Source organism: Mobula hypostoma, chromosome 19, assembly GCF_963921235.1.
Source record: "Mobula hypostoma chromosome 19, sMobHyp1.1, whole genome shotgun sequence".
NCBI lineage: Eukaryota > Metazoa > Chordata > Chondrichthyes > Myliobatiformes > Myliobatidae > Mobula > Mobula hypostoma.
In genome coordinates, this window is record NC_086115.1 from 43,847,903 (window position 1) to 43,869,787 (window position 21,885).

The following is a 21,885-nucleotide window of genomic DNA, read 5'->3' on the forward strand; positions in this document are numbered from 1 at the left end:
TCTCCCTCCTAGCACTTATCCTTGTAAGTGGAACAAGTGCTACACATACCCTTACACTTCCTCCCTTACCAGCATTCAGGGCCCCAGACAGTCCTTCCAGGTGAGGTGACACTTCACCTGTGAGTCGGCTAGGGTGATATACTGCGTTCGGTGCTCCTGATGTGGCCTTCTATATATTGACGAGACCTGACGCAGACTGGGCGATCGTTTCACTGAACACCTACGCTCTGTCCGCCAGAGAAAGCAGGATCTCCCAGTGGCCACACATTTTAATTCCACGCCCCATTCCCATTCTGATATGTCTATCCACGGCCTCCTCTACTGTAAAGATGAAGCCACACTCAGGTTGGAGGAACAACACCTTATATTCCGTCTGGGTAGCTTCCAACCTGATGGATGAAGATGAACATTAACTTCTCAAACCCGCTAATACCCCACCTCTCCCTCGTACCCCATCCGTTCTTTATTTATATACACACATTCTTTTTCTCTCTTTCCTTTTTCCCTCACCCTCGTACCTCATCGGTTCTTTATTTATATACACACATTCTTTTTCTCTCTCTCCTTTTTCTCCCTCTGTCCCTCTCACTATACCCCGTGTCCATCCTCTGGGCTTTTTCCCCCCCCTCCCCCTTTTCTTTCTCCCTAGGCCTCCTGTCCCATGATCCTCTCATATCCCTTTTGCCAATCAACTGTCCAGCTCTTGGCTCTATCCCTCCCCCTCCTGTCTTCTCCTATCATTTTGGAACTCCCCCCCCTCCCACTTTTAAATCTCTTACTAGCTCTTCTTTCAGTTAGTCCTGAGGAAGGGTCTCAGCCTGAAACGTCGACTGTACCTCTTCCTAGAGATGCTGCCTGGCCTGCTGCGTTCACCAGCAACTTTTATGTGCATTGCTAATTATTTGTATTTCTTGTTTTCCGAACCACCAGTAAGTAGTCGCTCGTCTTTAGTAGCGCCTGACTTTGAGCTTGGATCTCGTGGGTCTGTCATCAGATAGTCCGAAGTTTGATACTGAAAATGGACTGGAAGTCTGGAAGTCAAAGCCTGATGGCTGAAGACTGGAGGCTGGAGGCCTGACTTAGATTTGGAGGACTCTGTGTGTATGTGTGTGTGGGTGAGTGAGAGGAAAGGGGCTTGTTTTGCTGTCATTAGACCATAACATCATAACACATAGGAGCAGAATTAGGCCATTCAGCCCATCGGGTTTTCTCTGCCGTTCCATCATGGCTATTTATTATCCCTCTCAGCCCCATTCTCCTGCCGTCTCCCCATAACCTTTGATGCTCTGACTAATCAAGAACTTATCAACCTCTGCTTTAAATATACTCAATGACTTGGCCTCCACAGCCATCCATGGCAACAAATTCCACAGATTCACTACCATCTGGCTAAAGAAATTCCCTCTCATCTCTATTCTGAGGCTGTGTCTTCTGGTCCTAGACTCATTCTCCACAGGAAACATTCTCTCCTCATTGATTTTATCTAGGCCTTTCAATATTTGATAAGTTACAATGAAATTTCCATTCATTCTTCTAAAGTCCAGTGAGTACAGACCCAGAGCCATCAAATGCCAGCACATTTTTATGGGGAGACGGCAGGAGAATGGGGCTGAATGTCAGGGGAAATTTTGAGAGTGCGGAGTTTGTATGTTCCTGTCAGGATTAAAGGCAAATTGAATAGGAATAAGGAACCTTGGTTCTCAAGGGATATTGCAACTCTCATAAAGAAGAAGAGGGAGTTGTATGAAATGTATAGGAAACAGGGAGTAAATCAGGTGCTTGAGGAGTATAAAAAGTGCAAGAAAATACTTAAGAAAGTAATCAGGAGGGCTAAAAGAAGACATGAGGTTGCCTTGGCAGTCAAAGTGAAGGATAATCCAAAGATCTTTTACAGGTATATTAAGAGCAAAAGGATTGTAAGGGATAAAATTGGTCCTCTTGAAGATCAGAGTGGTCGGCTATGTGCGGAACCAAAGGAAATGGGGGAGATCTTAAATAGGTTTTTTGCATCTGTATTTACTAAGGAAACTGGCATGAAGTCTATGGAACTGAGGGAATCAAGTAGTGAGATCATGGAAACTGTACAGATTGAAAAGGAGGAGGTGCTTGCTGTCTTGAGGAAAATTAAAGTGGATAAATCCCCGGGACCAGACAGAGTGTTCCCTCGGACCTTGAAGGAGACTAGTGTTGAAATTGCGGGGGCTCTGGTAGAAATATTTAAAATGTCACTGTCTACGGGTGAGGTGCCGGAGGATTGGAGAGTGGCTCATGTTGTTTCGTTGTTTAAAATAGGATCGAAAAGTAATCTGGGAAATTATAGGCTGGTGAGTTTAACGTCGGTAGTAGTAAGTTATTGGAGGGAGTACTGAGAGACAGAATCTACAAGCATTTGGATAGACAGGGACTTATTAGGGAGAGTCAACATGGCTTTGTGCGTGGTAGGTCATGTTTGACCAATCTATTGGAGTTTTTCGAGGAGGTTACCAGGAAAGTGGATGAAGGGAAGGCAGTGGATATTGGCTACACGGATTTCAGTAAGGCCTTTGACAAGGTCCCGCATGGGAGGTTAGTTAGGAAAATTCAGTCACTAGGTATACATGGAGAGGTGGTAAATTGGATTAGACATTGGCTCAATGGTAGAAGCCAAAGAGTGGTGGTAGAGAATTGCTTCTTTGAGTGGAGGCCTGTGACTAGTGGTGTGCCACAGGGATCAGTGCTGGGTCCATTGTTATTTGTCATCTATATCAATGATCTGGATGATAATGTGGTACATTGGATCAGCAAATTTGCTGATGATACAAAGATTGGAGGTGTAGTAGACAGTGAGGAAGATTTTCAGAGCCTGCAGAGGGACTTGGACCAGCTGGAAAAATGGGCTGAAAAATGGCAGATGGAGTTTAATACAGACAAGTGTGAGGTATTGCACATTGGAAGGACAAACCAAGGTAGAACATACAGGGTTAATGGTAAGGCACTGAGGAGTGCAGTAGAACAGAGGGATCTGGGAATACAGATACAAAATTCCCTAAAAGTGGCGTCACAGGTAGATAGGGTCGTAAAGAGAGCTTTTGGTACATTGGCCTTTATTAATCAAAGTATTGAGTATAAGAGCTGGAATGTTATGATGAGGTTGTATAAGGCATTGGTGAGGCTGAATCTGGAGTATTGTGTTCAGTTTTGGTCTCCAAATTACAGGAAGGATATAAATAAGGTTGAAAGAGTGCAGAGAAGGTTTACAAGGATGTTGCCAGGACTTGAGAAACTCAGTTACAGAGAAAGGTTGAATAGGTTAGGACTTTATTCCCTGGAGCGTAGAAGAATGAGGGGAGATTTGATAGAGGTATATAAAATTATGATGGGTATAGATAGAGTGAATGCAAGCAGGCTTTTTCCACTGAGGCAAGGGGAGAAAAAAACCAGAGGACATGGGTTAAGGGTGAGGGGGGAAAAGTTTAAAGGGAACATTAGTGGGGGGCTTCTTCACACAGAGAGTGGTGGGAGTATGGAATGAGCTGCCAGATGAGGTGGTAAAAGCAGGTTCTTTTTTAACATTTAAGAATAATTTGGACATATACATGGATGGGAGGTGTATGGAGGGATATGGTCCGTGTGCAGGTCAGTGGGACTAGGCAGTAAATGGTTCGGCACAACCAAGAAGAGCCAAAAGGCCTGTTTCTGTGCTGTAGTTTCTATGGTTTCTATGTTCTGAATTACATGTAATAAATAAATCTGAATCTCAATATAAATGTCCCTAATGTGTAGGTAAGTGATAGATTACAAGGGAGTGATAAGATTGTTGGCGGTTCCTTCTCATGTACAATGTAATTATAGCTGTGAAGATCCCCCTGTTGCAGCTGGTGACCCTGTGATCTCTGTCTCAGAGGCCAATGTCAGGATGTCTTTCAGGAGGGTGAACCCTCGCAAGGTAGCAGGCCTCAATGGAGTACCTTGTAAGGCTTGAAAACTTGTACCAACCAACTGGTGGGAGTATTCAAGGACATTTTCATCTCTACTACAGTCAGAAGTTCCCACCTGCTTCAAAGAGGCAACTTTTATACCAGTGCCTAAGAAGAATAGTGTAAATTGCCTTAAAGACTATTGTCCAGTAGCACTCATATCTATGGTGATTAAATGCTTTGAGAGGTTGGTCATGGCTAGAAAGAACTCCTGCCTCAGCAATGACCTGGACCCACTGCAATTTGCCTGCTATCACAATCTCAATGGCTCTTCACACAGCCTTAGATCACCTGAACAATACACACACCTATGTCAGGATGCTGTTCGTTGACTATAGTTCAGCTTTTAATACAATCATTCCTATAGTCCTGATCGATAAGCTACAGAACCTAGATCTCTGTACCTCCCTCTGCAACTGGATCCTCGACTTCTGAATCAGAAGACTACAATTCATGCAGACTGGTGATAATATCTCCTCCTTGCTGACAATCAACACTGTTGCACCTTAGGGGTGTGAGCTCAGCCAACTGCTTTACTCTGTGGCTAGGTATAGCTCAAATGCCATCTATAAATAGCTGATGACGTAACCATTGTCGGTAGAGTCTCAGATGGAGATGAGAGGGCGTACAGGAGCAACATATACCAGCTAGTTGAGTGGTGTCACAGCAACAACCTCGTACTCAATGTCAGTAAGACAAAAGAGTTGATTGTGGACTTCGGGAAGGGTAAGATGAAGGAACACAAACCAATCCTCATAGAGGAATCAGAAGTGGAGAGAGTGAGCAGTTTCAAGTTCCTGGATGTCAAGATCTCTGAGGATCTAACCTGGTCCCAACATATCAATGCAGCTATAAAGAAGGCAAGACAGTGGCGATATTTTATTAGGAGTTTGAAGAGATTTGGTTTGTTACCTAAAACACTCGAAAACTTCTATGGATGTACTGTGGTGAGCATTCTGACAGGCTGCTTCACTGCCTGCTATGGGGTTGGGGGGGGGGGGCGCGTGGAATGCTACTGCACTGGACCGAAAGGAGCTACAGAATGTTGTAAAATTAGTCAGCTCCATCTTTGGTTCTATAACCATAGTATCCAAGACATCTTCAAGGAGTGTCCATTATTAAGAAATCCCTTCACCTAAGGCAGAGACTCATTCTACCGGGATGCAACACAGAGCGTCATAGGAAGTCATTCCTGCCTGTGGCCATCAAACTTTACAACTCCTCCCTTGGAGGGTCAGACACCCTGAGCCAATAGGCTGGTCCTGGAATTATTTCCTGGCATAATTTACATATTACTATTTAATTATTTATGGTGCAACTGTAACAAAAACCAGTTTCCCCTGGGATCAATAAAGTATGACTATGACTATCCCCTCTACTCATTGTTACCGTCAGGAAGGAGGTACAGAAGCCTAAAGGCACACACTCAACAATTCAGGAATAGCTCCTTCCCCTCTGCCATTTGACTCCTAAACGGACATTGAACCCATGAACACCACTACTCTTTTTATATATTATTTCTGTTTTGCACTATTTTAATCTATTTAATATATATTTACATATGTACTGTAATTAATTTACTTATTTATTACTTTTTATTTCTATATTAGCATGTATTGCATTGCACAGCTGCTGCTAAGTTAACAAATTTCACAACACATGCTGGTGATAATAAACCTGATTCTGATTCAGATTCTAATGTAATTACAATGTTCCACTGCAATTAAGGAAACCACACTAACTCTAGATTAAAAAATAACCAGCATCTTTGTCACTCTGCAATCTCTACATTAATGCAGCCATGTTTTCTCAAGTGCTTTGCTATATAATTATTTGTTACATTAAAGCAGCTTTTGCAAATTTACGTTTATGAAGCTGTTAACAAGCTTATTCTCTGCACACAGCAGTTTTTTATAGTTGAAAAATAGAACATAATTCACTGTTTTAATGTATTGCCATAAATTGATATCTCACATCTCAAACCCAGTTATGGACTCTACGAAACAACAGAACTTCAAATATATTTAATGAAATGAATAGTCATTTCATCACGGCTCAGTTCTGATTCCTTACCCCAAAAAAGGTGTCAGTCCAACATAAGTTCACTGAAGTAAATTGTGGGATGAGAGGTTTGTCCTAGCAACTGATGCATGTCCAAATTTCTTCTCCATAGTGAATCTCTGGAATTCTATGTCCTCAAGGGTGGGGGAGGCCAGATCATCAGATCAAGTTGGAGGATGGAAGTGGATACATGCTTCAAAGACAGAACTATTGGCTATTAGAAGGTATAAATATGACAACTTTAAAGACAGAAAATATGAAGCAATCCGGACAAGAGAACTGGAAATGACTCTTAATAACCTGACTAGCAGAAAGTGTAATAGTACATCTAAATGTTGGCTAATTCTAGCACCAGGCCTCACCTTTATGTATCTCTAACTGCACTATAAGCAAAAATTGTATGTGTTGATAGGTGGAGACACCAGGGAGGTAGAATAGCCATCTCTGCAGGGTGATAGGTTCTTCAGAAGTTACAAAGGGACACCATTGGAACCCTCAAGTAGGCTTGGTATTTGCATATTGCATGAACGGTACTTCGATTTGCCTCGTACTTTCTGCATAAACATTCAAATGTCCTTTATGTATTTCTTGTTAGCATTAATATGACTCTCTGGAAATTTCAATAACAGCACTTTCACTTGATGATAATGATCTCCCGAGGGAGGTAAAACAGAGATATGATTCTATGTTAGCTAATGGTGCAAGGAAATTTTCTGAACAAATGTTCTGTGATCCTTAAGTGCAATTGAGCACAGCTCCAGGAGATTATTAACCAATAATATCAATTCAGCAGTTGAACATGTAATATATTTTGAACAAGAGTCTGTCTGCAACATTAAAGCAATGTACAGTTCCCTAAACCGGAACGGTAAATGCCCTTGAGAATATAGTACATATTACATCCACAAACAAAGAAAAAGATGTTAAATTATATTTCTTTACTGGATATAAAATGGTGCCATCCAGAAAAGGAAAGCTCCCCACCATTGAGCACATGAAACGCTGTTGTAGGAAAGCAGCATCCATCATCACAAACATGCTCTCTTCTCGTTGTTGCCACCAGGAAGAAGGTACAGGAGCCTCAGGACTCATACCACTGGGTTTCGGAACTGTTATTACCCTTCAACCATCAGGCTCTTGAATAAAATAAGTTAACTTCAGTCAACTTCACTTGCCCCATCATTGAAATGTTCCCACAAACTATGGATTCACTTTCAATGACTCTTCATCTTATGTTCTGGAAATTTATTGCTTATTTATTTATTATCATTATTTTTTTCTTTTTGTGTTTGCATGGTTTGTTGTTTTTTATAGACTGGCTGAATGCCCAAGTTGGTGCGCTCTTTCATCGAGTCCATTGTGATTATTATTCAATGGATTTACTGAATATGCCCGCAAGAAAATGAATCTCAGGGATGATGGAGCTGGCCGAGTCTACAGCCTTCTGTGGCCTCTTTCAGTCCTGTGCACTGGAGCCTTTATATTGGAAGGTGATGCGGTCAGTCAGAATGCTGTCCACGGTACATCTCTAGAAATTTTCTTGCGTCATTAGTGACATACCAAATCTCCTCAGACTTCTGATAGGTTACAGCTACTGGCATGCCTTCTTTATGATTGCATCCATATTTGAGGCAGAGGATAGATTCTAGAATATCTTGACAGCCAGGTATTTGAAGATGCTCACCCTTCCCACTGCTGATCCCCAACGAGGAGATTTCACGTTCCTAGGCTAAGTGATTTCCGTGATGTTGTGTGCATTTTTGAAACACAATTTATCCATCCTTCCCTGATGTTTGTCATGGAAATAATCTGCACAAACATGTGATTTACTTAAAGAAAAATCTAAAAATAAGACTGACAAATGATATGATTTCCAAGAATATTTGATCAAGTATAACTTGTAAAGAGTAGAAAGTAAAACTACATTTCTGATGGTTCACATGAAACTCTGATATAGAATCACAGAAAAGTACAGCACTGAACCAGGCCCTTCAGTCCACCTAGTGCATGCCTGTCCATTGAAACTGCCTACTCTCAGTGACCTGCACCAGGACCATAGCCTTCCATACCCCTACCATCTATGTACCTATCCAAACTTCTCTTGAATGGTAAAACCGAGCTTGCATGCACCACTTGTGCTGGCAGCTTATTCTACATTCTCATGACCATCTGTGTGTCGGAGTTTCCCCTCATGTTCCCCTTAAACATTTCACCTTTCACTCTTAACTCATGACCTCTCATCGTAGTCCCACTCAATCTCAGTTGGAAAAGCCTGCTGGGATTTACACGATCTATACCCCTCATAATTTTGTAGACCTCTATCAAATCTCCTCTCAATCTTTTATGTTCCAAAGAATAAAGTCCTAACCTATCTAAACTTTTCTTATAACTAAGGTCCTCCAGACTCAGCAACATCCTTGTAAAAATTTTCTGTACTCTTTCAACCTTATTAATATCTTTCCTATAGATAGGTGACCAAATTAGACCTCACCAATATCTTAAACAACTTCAAAATAATCCTTTTTTTAAATTCTAGATTATATCCACAATAAACCACAAACAGGCCATATACTCCAGGTGTAATTAATATCTGATCAAATCTTCACAAATTATTGATTTTCACACCCTATTCTTATACCAATTTATAAACCTACCAATTTGTATTATTGCTTAATGTGCAGTTTCTGTATGCTCTGAGTGTATAAAACCTACACTTCTCAAAAATATGCTGCAGTGTTTGATGGACACCACATCAGCCAAAGTGAAGCCTGAGCTGCTTACTTCATAAAGCTCCGCTTTAAAGCAGCAGTATCTAGATGTCAGCCTATTTAGATTTCTCTGTCAAAGTCGAATCTGATCATTTAAATGTTGCAATGAAATGTTTCAGAAGCAGGTTAAAAATTTTCCAACAGTTGGCTCACTCTGTGGATGGCTACTGGCTTTGTTCATCATCTCAGACATCCCACTTCGCCCGGAAGTTCCGGGAGTCTCCCGCATATTAATAGTGGCTCCCTGATGCCCACAAATTACATACAATATCACGGAAATCAATTTTTTTGAGAGCGAGCAAGAGAAAGCAAGTGAGAGAGAGAGAGAGAGAGCGCAAGCGAGCGAGAGCAAGAGAGAAAGCAAGCGAGCGTGCGAGCGAGAGAGTTCAAGCAAGCGAGCACGCGAGTGAGAGAGCGCGAGCGAAAGAGAGCGCATCATGATAGAGTGTTCCAAAAAAAAGCAAACATAAAACGTACGTCACCCCAGACTACACTAAAGTGTACCCCTGCCTAATAGGGGTCAAAAATAATAACAGTGTTGCTCGCTGCACTGTTTGCAACAGTGACTTTTCTATTGCCCATGGTGGGTTAAGACGGTAAAAGACCTGTTGAGGTGAGTTTAACAGGTGTCATTCTTTCATTAGCATAGCTAACGTTATTTAAACTAGCTGGCTAGCTGCTAAGGAGCTACTCTATTGCAAACATCCCACCTCTCCCGGAAGTTCCGGGAGTCTCCCGCAAATTGATGGTGCTACCTCCTTGAAATGAGATTTTGCAGGGTAGGACGTCTGTCATCTTCCTTCTCTTCCAGGAGCCCATGAGCTTCGTGCACAAGAAATCTACTGCTCAAGTTTTCAGATACCATTCAATGGTACTTTTATCATCTTTGGCCTGACAGTTTGAAAATCAGGCTCTGTCATTTAACTGATGCAAGTAAGTATATTGGTAGGCATGTATGTTGTGAACCTCTACTGAATCTTAGTGCACTGTCAAGAGTGACAAGTTTATCAGTCTGACAACATCCATATTGGATGGGAATGTATCATTCAACTGCAGTATCTGCAGTTATTTTGAGCATAATAAAATCAGCATCCCACCCCATTTTGTAGTGAGCGGACGTTTTATAGCAGAGACCTTATTGCTGCTATTTTCTGGAAAAATTGGCCTATTTGAGAGGCAAGAATCAGGAATAATGGGGTATCTTAAAAGAGCCTCACTTTCAGTTAGGATAATACAACCTGGCAGCACAATCATTCACTGAAATATCTGCTACTTCAGTATATCAAAGTTACAGGTATCTGTGGCATTATCAAAGGTATTTTTGTTTTCACTTAGTAGGTGATACTAAGTATTTTTTCAAGCAAGGTTGTACCATTTCTTGTTAATATGCAAGGCTGTTAGCAAAACATTAATTGAATTTTCTGCCCTATGCTTTAAGCTGTCAGTACAGTCCATCACATTTTAAAACCACAGAAATAAATGTGAAATAGAGCTGGCTTTTGCTCCTTAAATTAGTTGCTAATTTAAACTCCCGTATAAGCACACTTTCAATCATTCCAAATACATCTTTATGCAATGCCAGTTTAGATACATTAAAAAACTTGACTTGACCGTACCAAAATAACTGTAATTAAATTTGTATATTGCCTAATTATTCAATGATGAAATTATTTCATATTTTTTATTCTGATTGATCAAACTACCATATCATGGCTTTCAGTGGACCAACAAACCTGACAATAACGATGACAAGCAGATGCCACATTTATTAGAAAACCTACTGATTTTGAGTGATAAAAACGTTTTGAACATATTGAGCGAAGTTTTTAAAATTGCTGCTTGGACCTTGCACAATAGCCACATTATTGTGGAGAGAACCACATTTTGCAGATGTGAGCATGACTGCTGCACAACTCAAATGGCATAAGACATCCTTATTTGTGTTCAGAATCAGGTTTATTATCACCGGCATGTGTCATGAAATTTGTTAACTTAGCAGCAGCAGTTCAATGCAATACATAATTTAGAAGAAATCAATCAATCAATCAATCCATCAGTTACAGAATGTGTATATTAAATAGATTTAAAATCATGCAAAAAAAGAAGTAATGTAGATTAAAAAAGGGAGATACTGTCCATTTAGGAATCAGATGGCAGAGGGGAAGAAGCTGTTCCTGAATCGCTGAGTGTGTGCCTTCAGGCTTCTGTACCTCCTATCTGATGGTAACAATGAGAAAAGGGCATTCCCTGGGTGATGGGAGTCCTTAATAATGGATGTTGCCTTTCTGAGACACCACTCCTTGAAGATGTCCTGAGTACTTTGTAGGCTAGTACCCAAGATGGAGCTGACTAGATTTACAACCGTCCGAAGCTTCTTTCAGTCTTCTTTCATTCTTATGGCGACTACTCTGTTGTACTGGCCCTCTTGGTAGTGTTTTGAACTCTCTTGATTATTCTGAAACAAGGGACTGGGGTAATATATCAGCATGAATAGTTTGACTAGTTTTAGTGATACCACACATGGCACTAATCTCCTGATTTGAGTGATCTCTGTGAACTATCCATGGGATCATAAGATGCAGCAACAAGATTGGCCCTTGCCCCTGGTCACCTCTCAGCAAGTTAGTGAAAACTGATGCTTTGGGCCTACTTCGGGCAGCTCCAGGGATTTGGATCTAAGGACTCAATTTGGTTTAGAATGCTTTTGTTGTTGCTTGCTTCTAATGTTTGCATGATTGGTTTTGATTTTTTTTTCTCTTTCTTTATTGGCACGGGGGGGTGGGGGTCTTATTTTTTAAATTGGATTCTTTTGGGTTCCTTGCTTTGTGACTGCCTGTTAAGCAAACAAATCTCAAGGCTGTATAATTTATACATTCTTTGATCATAAATGCACTTTGAATCTTTGAATATTTTCTGCATTTAGATCCCAATGGTTAAAGAAGGAAGTGTAACAGCGGAGATGAACCAGACTTGATTCTTGGAGTGAGGAGATGGTCCTGTGATAACAGATTTCATAGGCAGAACTGATGTTCATAACTATGAAGTTAATAACTGGTAGACCAAACCTAGAGGAGAGGGCCACCCTTTCTGCCATATCTTATGGTCCCAATGCATAGCTCACAGAAGACATTCAAACCAGGAGACTAGTGGCTGAGTCTTATAGCATAGAAACAGGCCTTTGGCTTGCTGTTGTCACCAGTTATGTATCTATACTGAGGTGAAGAATCTAGTTAACAGAGAGAAGGTGAAATTTTATAAATAATAAATGTCTGATACTGCAATAGATGGTTAACTGGTGGCATTCAAGTATGGCACTGTGAAGTAAGAACATTATACCCCCCCCCACCCCCAGCCCCGTTGGTGCCTAGTTATTCTGAAGGCATTCCCTGATACAGTACCGTGCAAAAGTCTCAGGCACGTATATACCGCTATAGGATGCCTTAGACTTTTGCATAGTACTGCATTTGTCAATGTGGAGCAGAAAATAAGTTTGTAAATCTGGTGGGAGAAAGGATGCTGGGAATGGTGAGGGAGGGGTGTGGGACAAATGGTGAAGAAGGAGTGCCAGGGCGGGGGTGGAGGAGGGTGGTACGGGTGTAGACGTGCCCAGCCCTGTGACATCAGGCAAGCTCATTTGATTCCAAACTACTGGTTTTTTGATCATTACAGAATGTCCCTCTGCTGCTTCCCACTCCCTCCCGTCTCTGTTCTTCCTTTGTTCCCCAACCATGATTCTCCTTCCCACTCTCAGCCCACAATAGAAACCCATATCAGAATCAGGTTTATCATCACTGACATGTATCATGAAATTTGTGGGTTTTTTTTTTGCAGAGGCAGTACAGTGCAATACATAAATTACTACAGTACTATACTATTGAAAAGTCTTAGGCACCCGAGCTATATATATATATGTGTGTGTGTGTATATATATATATAAATGGTATAAATGCTATATATATATAAGACAAGACTAAGACTTGTGCATAATACTGTAGTTTAAGCATTGAACAGAGGGTCCTTGTTACTCATTTGTTTCAGAAAGTATGAGCAGGGATATCTCCAAAAAGAGCATCTCGGTGCTGCTCTGATAAGATAACTAAATCTGCCAGAATATGATATAACAGCAAAGGTAAATAAATGCTAAGGGTACTGCATTGACATAATTCTAGGTTCTATCTCCTTTCAAACAGCTTATAGGCTACCTAGATTTCAGAAGAGTAACTGTTAAAGGAACACCTTGCAAATGATAGTGACCGAAATAGCCTCTGAAAACTGGGACACAAATTACAGTGACATAAAACGTGTATTAAAAATTGCATTTCTATTGCCTTTTTTGAGCAGAGTCAGGTGATATTCATGTACAGAAGCAATCTAAAGAAGCCAAGCAGTGTAATAAGAGTAGAAATTTAGACTTTGCTCTTTTACTGATGTTCCTGGTGTTCTAAATTCTGGAAGAGCAACACTATAACAAAAATGCTGGAAATCTGAAAATAGAAATTCAAAATTGGGAACCCTCAATGGTCAGGCATCTTCTGAAGTGGAAGAACTAGCTTCAGAAACTCAGATTGATAATAATGCTAAGCCTTATAATTTTTTGGCCAGACTTTCCATGAAAGGAAATTCATGCAGAATATATATCAAATACCGACTGAACTCATCTGTCTAACCAAGTGTCAGAAGTCTAGTACTCGTGTATGCAAAATGTTCCTTTGATGCTAGTCCTACCTGTCAATTATGATCAAAGGAACAACAGTGCAAATTCACTAATATTAAATCACAATATCACAACATTCCTATGGAATGCCAAATACACGTTTTTGGGATCTGGCTTGCTGAGCACCTTGGTGACTGAATGTGCAACATGTTGATTTGAAACAAGACACATGGTCATTTTTATTTACCTTGCCCAGCATCCACAGCCACTGAATACATTAATCTTTGACAGTGTATTAACAAAATCTGTAGAAATTATCCACGCTTATACATTGAAAGAGAGGAAGTAATTTAAAATGCAGCCTCCTTCCAACATTTGCAAAACATAGGAAATGGAGCAAAATTAATTACTCTTCCTTTGAACTAGATTAAACAAAAAGACTGCCTAGGAGTTAAAGGTGATATATTTCAGTAAAAATAAATCCCTAAAAGAATTGACAGTTTATAATTTTTCTCTTCTCAAAACATTGCCAAAATTTATTGGAGTTATTGACACTCTATTGTTCATTAACAAGCAAGACAGAAATTCGTTGGACATGGATCCAACTTTTAGCTCTGTGATAGTTCTTCTCTTGGGTACTACAAGGCAAGTATGTTGTGTATCTTCAGGCTAAACACTTACCTGAATTGAAATACCTAGCATGCAATTTGATATCCTAGGGATTTTATCCCTTCAATAATGTGGGGTCCCCAACAGGCATGGTTTCTAATTACTCAAATACTGTTCCTAATTTTTCACTGCCCTGAGCTTGTCCAGATTTGAGAAAGCTCAGCTAATGAATTGGGAATGAATTAGCTGTCTCTCATTGCCTCTGTTCAAAGTAGAAAATGAGTTAATATACCTCATAAACTGCCTCTTATGGATAAAATGCACAGGTTCAGTGATTGCAGCTGTTTTAATGTCAATTTAAAAAATAATTTTTCACATCCTCTCTTTCAAAACCATGAAACATTTATATGTTACGTGCCTGATTATTGGGTTTACTGTTCCATTCCAGAAGCAGTGGAGATTTCCGATAACAACAGTAGAGTGTTCGTGTTTATTACACACATAATTTCTATCCAGGGCTTCCCAACCAAGGGTCCATGGACCTCTTGGCTAGTGGTAAGGGACCATGGCATAAAAAAGGTTGGGAAACCCTGCAGCAAACGTTAAAGCAAGTTGAGAGATTACTGCATGTATTGCACTGTTCTCAATTCTGTAACTCAAGTCCTTGCTGCAGGAATTCAGACATGTGCAGTGTGTGACAAATGCCAGGATTCCACTTCTGTGATTTTCCTTCATATGCTTGTGGCCATTTGTCTCTGTAGACAAGTCATGTAGACCCAGACTTTCATGGAACAAGCAAGACATGCTTTGAAGTAATTTAAAGCAAACCTGCCTGAGCAAGAGTCACATCACAGAAGCCAGTTTTGAGTCCACTTTCTTTAAACTACACTTGCATTCACAAATGTAATAGCTAGTTGAATCGTGTCGCAGCAACAACCTTGCACTCAACGTCAGTAAGACCAAAGAACTGATCGTGGACTTCAGAAAGGGTAAGACGAGGGAACACACACCAGTGCTCACAGAGGGATCAGAAGTGGAGAGAGTGAGCAGTTTCAAGCTCCTAGGTGTCAATATCTCTGAGGATCTAACCTGGACCCAACATATCGATGCAGCTACAAAGAAGGCAGGACAACAGTGGCTATTTTTCATTAGGAGTTTGAGAAGATTTGGTATGTCACCAAAAGCACTTGAAAATTTCAACAGTTGTACTGGGGAGAGCATTCTGACCGGCTGCATCACCATCCGGTACAGGGGGGTGGGGGTGGTCCAGCTGCTCCAAAGTTAACAAATTTCACAACGTATGCTGGTGATATTAAACCTGATTCTGATACTGAGGCTGAGGTAAATCCAACCTCATCATACCTACACAAAGTATCAGCCTTAACAAAAAGTCAGTCGGGCAATAGTCTGTGCTGAAAGTCCCTATAGGCCTTTGAGAAGGGGAGGTAGTGGGGCCTTTTAGATCAGCAGTTCGCAACCTGGGGTCCAAGGACCCCCTCAGTTAATGGTAGGTGTCCATGAATAAAAAGGGTATGGAACCCCTGCTTTAGATAATGAATGAGCAGATTACCAAAATCATTTGCTGCAAAGCCACATTGATGGAAGTTTCAAGGAAGCAGAAGCAGAAATGTAAACCACAACAATCCATAACTTCATGATCCAGCATATTCTTCATTCAAGTATTACAATCAAAACAACAACAGAAGCCTGTAATAGAGGAAGGCCTGCAATCTCACAACTAACTGATCACATTGATGTTCTGCACACTGCGCTGTAAAAAATTAGTGAGTAATTAAACATCAAACAAGAGGAGGACGTTCCAAGAACATCACCATTTTCAACAATACAGTGGCCAAGCATGTGAATACTAATGACAAAGCTGGAATGGTCACAGCCATGCTTGGCTAGAAGTAGTGAAAGATGATGCATTTCAGCTTCCTCCTTCAATCCCACAGAAACAGAAGCTAGTCTTCAGCCATTTCAATTCTTCTCCATGCAATATCACAAAATGCCAGGAACACAAAACTTCCTGATTTTGTTTTTTCGGTTTTTTTAATACAATTGCATTTATCTTGTATTACAAATACAACATTTTCCCTTTACACATTTTGCTCACTGAGGCACAACATATCTTCTCTGAAAAGTCATTCCGTATTGGCATACAAATGCACCTTCTCAGTGCTGACGAATGATGTGCAGTAATGTGTTTACATCCAGGTTGCATATCTTAAGAAATGTTTGAACTTGCATGCATATATAAATAAATATTGCTTTGAGCAGAATGGGGTCCCCTAGCCTTTCTAAACCAGAATGAACAATAATTCTTAGAATACTGTGCAACTGCAATATCACACCTTTGAGTTCATTACATATACTATTAATAAATTAAGAAATAGCTCATTAGCATTAATGTTTCTCATGGTTCAGCGTCAACAGTACCAGACTGTATATGTTATGTACAACAGAATGACTCATCACAGACATTTTAGATTCTTCAGGAAAATAATTTGGAATATTCTTGACAAAACTCATACAACAAGAGGAATTTGTATGTCAGGATGCTGTTCATTGACTACAACTCAATGTTCAACATAATCATCCTATCCAAAATGATCATCAGTCTTCTAGACCTGGGCTTCTATTCCTCGCTGTGTGACTGGACACTTGACTTCCTCATTGGCAGATGCCTATCAGTGAGTGCTAATCACTTTCTTGTCGATCATCAGCAGGTGCATCTCAAGGCCTCATGCCTAGCACCCTGCTCTACTGTCTTTACACATATGGTTGTGGGTAAGCACAGTTCCATACCCTGAAATTTGCTGATGACAGTAAATCAAACTTCTACAAACTTAGAAGTCCAACAAACTTCTACAGATGTACCGCTGGAAGTATTCTAACTGCTTGTATCGTGGTCTGGTACAGCAATCAGAATGCACAGCAAAGTAAGAAGCTGCAGTGTAGTGGAATCAGCCCAATACATCACAAACACATTCGTCCTCACTGTCAGTAGTATCAACAGGAGGAAATGCCTCAAGAAAGAAACATCCATCATCAAAAATATCCACCATCCAGGCCATGCTATTTTTTCACAGCTACTATCTGACAGGAGGTATAGAAGCCCAACATACCACATCACCACGTCAAGAATAGCTCCTTCCCTTCAACCATTCAGTTCTCAACCAACAAGCAAAAACTTAATCACTCCAGTTTAACACTGTGACCTCTTTGATTCTCTCTGCTACCTGTAAGGAGTCTGTACATTCTCTGTGTGACCGCTTGGGGTTCCTCCAGGTGCTCCAGTTTCCTCCCACAACCCAAAGACGTACAGATTGGTAGGTAAATTGTTACCACAAACACGAGGAAATCTGCAGATGCTGGAAATTCGAGCAACACACACAAAATTGCTAGTGAACGCAGCAGGCCAGGCAGCATCTATAGGAAGAGGTACAGTCGACGTTTCAGGCCGGGACCCTTCGGGTATGGCTCAAAGAGACAGAATGGCCTATTCCATACTCCATCTCAATAAATAAATAAACAAATAATCATTTTGCACTAAAGTGGACTTCGTTTTCTTTTTGTTCTAAATGCATTCTTTCTTATAAAAAATGTGTATTATGCATGTTTTATGTTTTTCTGTAAATGTAGCTAACATAATGTTATGTGCCCATGTTGCTGCTATAGGTAAATTCTTCATTGCAGCTGTTTATGCATGTACTCGTGTTATGACAATAAACTTAACTTTGATAAATTTACAAACATTCAAGTTCCTTTATACCAGTATGACACAATCTTAGATTTGCAAGCAGATCACTATGAAATGGCCTTGTCTGTTACTTGAGTAGGTTTATGGAGAGCAGGTTGCTCAAAAGTTGTTGAGTCTTTAACAAAATTATGCTGGTAACCTATAATTTTGGTGTAATGCTACTGAGAACTATGCATGAGATAGGAACTGTTGAAATAATTAGGATCAATTACTTCTCTTACTGTATTTTCATATTATTGTATCTTTTTACCAACATAGCCTTAAAATAAAATAACTCAATAAGGTAACCATTCCTGTGAAGAAAGTAAATTTTCCTTCAGGAAGGATTTCATTAAAGCATCATTAATAGCATATCTCCATGTTGAAATGAATAATACACCCAAACCCTGAATTTAAACTTGGACATAGAGACACTCTGCTTAAATTATGTTTAAAAGTCATATATTACACAGATATTTGTGCTTATAATAATATCACTCATCTCCAGGTTTATCTCAGATAAGTTATTAGTAGTCAGTTAAGACGTCAGACAAGATAACTTGTCAGGTTGAATGCCAGCTTTATTCACTACTATGAAGAATAGAACAATGGGTAACTAGGACACCCCATCCTTGACAAAAATGTTATTACCAGGTCTTTGGATATCAGGGGACTGGTAAAAAGCCCAGCTTTCATTAATGGAATCTGTTTTCTATGGTTAGATACACACAAAGAACCACATCCATGACACATTGGCATGTGACCCAACTCTTTGAATGTGTGAATAAGTGCTAGTACATTATTGGTTTACATTGAATGTTGGTTGTTTTAAAAAAAAAGCTGCCTACAGCTTGCCCAGCTGGTGCTTGTTAAAGGGGAAAATACTTTCATTCTATCAAAAAGGTTAAGTTTAATAGAATGTGGACTCAGAGGAACTGTGAGATAGTGATCACAACTCCCTGACCTTTACCACAGCCTGGGGAGAGGTAGGAGCAGATTGTATGGGAAAGTGTTTAATTGGTTAAATTATGATGCTGTTAAGCAGGAACTTGGGAATGTAAGTTGGGAACAGGAGAATGACTCAAGTGAGGGTATGACCACTCAGGGATAAAGGGGGAAATGTATCCCTGGATACAGCAAAGGAAGGGGAGATCCTTAACGAATACTTTGCTTCAGGGTTCAGCAGGGAGGACTTTGAGAATGTGAGGTTAGAGTAGAACAGGCTGATGAGCGGGAGTATGCTGCAGTTAAGAAAGGCATTAAGATGGATAAGTCCCTGGGACTAGACAGGATATACCAGAGGTTGATATAGAAAGCAAGGAAATAGTTTGCAAGTGCATTGATATTGACCACTGCATCCTCCCAAACCACTGGAGTGGCACCAGGGTATTGGAGGATGGAAAATGTTGTTCTGTTGTTCACAGAAGGTAATAGGGATAATCCTGGGAATTATAGGATAGTGAGTCTTAGGGTAGTGGTGGACAAACTATTGAAAAGCATTCTTTAGGACAGGATTTATGGCGATTTGCAGAAGCATAGTCTTATTGAGGACAGTCAGCATGTTTTGTGAGGGCTAGGTCAGGTCTCAGGAGTGTAATTGTGTTCTTTGAGGAGATGATAAACAAGATGATGAAGATAGAATGGTTAATGTGTGTATATGAATTTTAGTAAGGTATTTGATAAGGTTCCCATGGTAGATACATCCAGAAAGTTATGAAGGATGGTATCCATTGAAAGTTGTCTGCATGGATTCAGAACTGGATTGCCCACAGAAGACAGAGGGTGGCAGTTGATGTTATGTATCTAAGATAGAAATTGATGACTAGTGGTGCCCACAAGGATCTGTTCCAGGACAAGAGCTCTTCATGATTTTTATAAATGATGTGGAAGGGTGGGTTAGAAAGTTTGCTGATGAAACAAAGGGTAGTGCTGTTGAAGATGGTGTAGAAGGTTGTCATAGATAATAAAGGGATATAGACAGGATGCAGAATTGGGTGGAGCAGTGGCAGATGGAGGTCAATCCAGAAAAGTGTGAAGTGATACACTTTGAAAGTCAATCTTGAAAGCAGAGTACAAGGCGGGATTCTCAGCAGTTTGGAGGAATAGAAGGATCTTTGGGTCCAAGCCCATAGAACCCTCAAAATTACTGTGCAAGCAGATGGGTGTTAGGAAGCCATATCTTGTGCTGACCTTCACTAGTCAGGAGACTGAATTCAAGAGCTGCAAGATAATGGTACAGCGCTATAAAACTCTGATTAGATCACACTTAGAATATTATGTTCCATTTTAGTCACCTCATTATAAAGATACGGAAGTTTAAAAGAGAGTGCAGAGGAGATTTACCAGGATGCTATTTGGATAAGAGAAGTCTTATGAGGAAAGAGCTTATTTCTTATAATCTTGGCAATGGAGGATGAGAGGCGACTTAATAGACATGTATAAGATCATGAAAGGCATAGATAGAATACAGCCCAGGGTGGCAGTGACCTTTACCAGAGGAGATCTGTTTAAGGGAGTGGAGGGTGCCTGGATTGCCCTACCAGGGATGGTGGTAGAGGCCGATAAAATTGTGACATTTAAAAGACTCTTAGATAGGCACATGGATGTAAGAAGAATGAAGGGTTTGATCATGGAGTAGGTTGACGATCGTTTCAACATTCTGAGCAGAATGGTCTGAACTGTGCGTACTATTCAATGTTCTGTGTTTTATGTGCACAGATGTCTTCTGACCACCAACCCAAAGCTTCAGAATCCCACACTTCCCTCAATTTTCCCAATGCGAACTTGACTCTTAGCAGTAATTGCTAGTACTATCTTCTCTGATTCTCTTTGCTCACCTCTGGTTGAAGCACTTTTTTCTGTCCTTCTAAGGGCTTAATTGATAGCTCCTGTCAACAATACAATAGCCCAATTTTTGAGGCCTACTTTCTGCTGAGCCTCCAAAGGTAGATCATTGGACATCTGCAGTTTGTTGTCTCAATGAATATGAGGTCAGAGTTTCAATATAAGGTGCTGTTTAGGTCAAATCACTGATGGTCAAGGACAATTCTGTGCTCTTCATGTGTGCCTATGCTATGTTCCATTTCAGTAAGCTGGCAAAACTGGCTCACAGTGAACAATGTTCCAAGTAATACTTATCCTGTTGCTACTTACATGTTGCCAATTCTATTTTGCGCTTATGGGGAGGATCTTGTATGATTTTGTTAATATCACCTCGCCCTTCAAGTTCCGCTGGTTTATCCCACACTGACAGTTGTATTGAGGGGTTGAAGAAAAAAACACGGTCATCTCCAGTCCAGACAACACACCTACACATAAAATAGATTATATTGTTAAATCATGGCTAGTAACAATGCTTCATTTTGATTTTGCTGAATATTTCCAGAATGGGAAATAATCAAAATTTTAAGCTCAGGTTACTTATGATCTTAATTTACAAAAAAAACCTTGAAACCATGGATATTACCTTTAAAAATGATTTTTTTGCATCAACTAGACAATACAGACTCACAAAAACAATGCCACCTGAAGAAGTGGATCAAAAATGCATTACTAACAACAAACGAATTCCATTCATAATTTACTTGAGATCTGTATTTCTGTTTACTACTTCAGCAGTAGTTAAAATACACATTGCATTTATTTTTGAACATACTATTGCATAGTCAATTTTAACAGCTGTCACAAAGAAATGAGGTAATAAGGGCAATTGTGGTTTTATATCATGTTACAGAAATATTTCCCCATTTCAAAGAAAAATGAAATTGCTCTTTGATCTTTATGTATTACACTCCACTCAAGGTTGAATGCATGGAAACACAGTATTTCCACTGTTCAGTTTAATGTGCTGTTTAGTCAAAAGAGCACCAACTTTAGCCCACACTACTTACCAGCTACTTACATCCTTCCAATGGACAATGCCCAGACTCATTTAATAAGGCAAGTGTTAGGGATAGTTTTATAGGGAATTGAAGGACAGAGAGAACTATGACCAGACCAATAGTGGACTAAAAAATGCACGAGCAAGAAACTCAGAAACTCAGCCTGAGTGACTGGGTGGATTCCTTCCTGGTGCTCTGGCTTCCCTCCACATTA

General features: G+C 40.2%; 1 protein-coding gene across 1 annotated transcript in view; it reads right to left on the bottom strand.

Annotated features, from left to right (window-relative positions):
• The window catches only part of tcerg1l (transcription elongation regulator 1 like), a 598,955-nt gene that overhangs the window by 157,777 nt on the left and 419,293 nt on the right, over positions 1 to 21,885 (bottom strand). Inside the window, exon 8 of the mRNA XM_063071197.1 lies at positions 20,944 to 21,098. Within this exon, the coding sequence (XP_062927267.1) occupies positions 20,944 to 21,098 (155 nt within the window). The remainder of the gene's footprint in view (positions 1 to 20,943; positions 21,099 to 21,885) is intronic.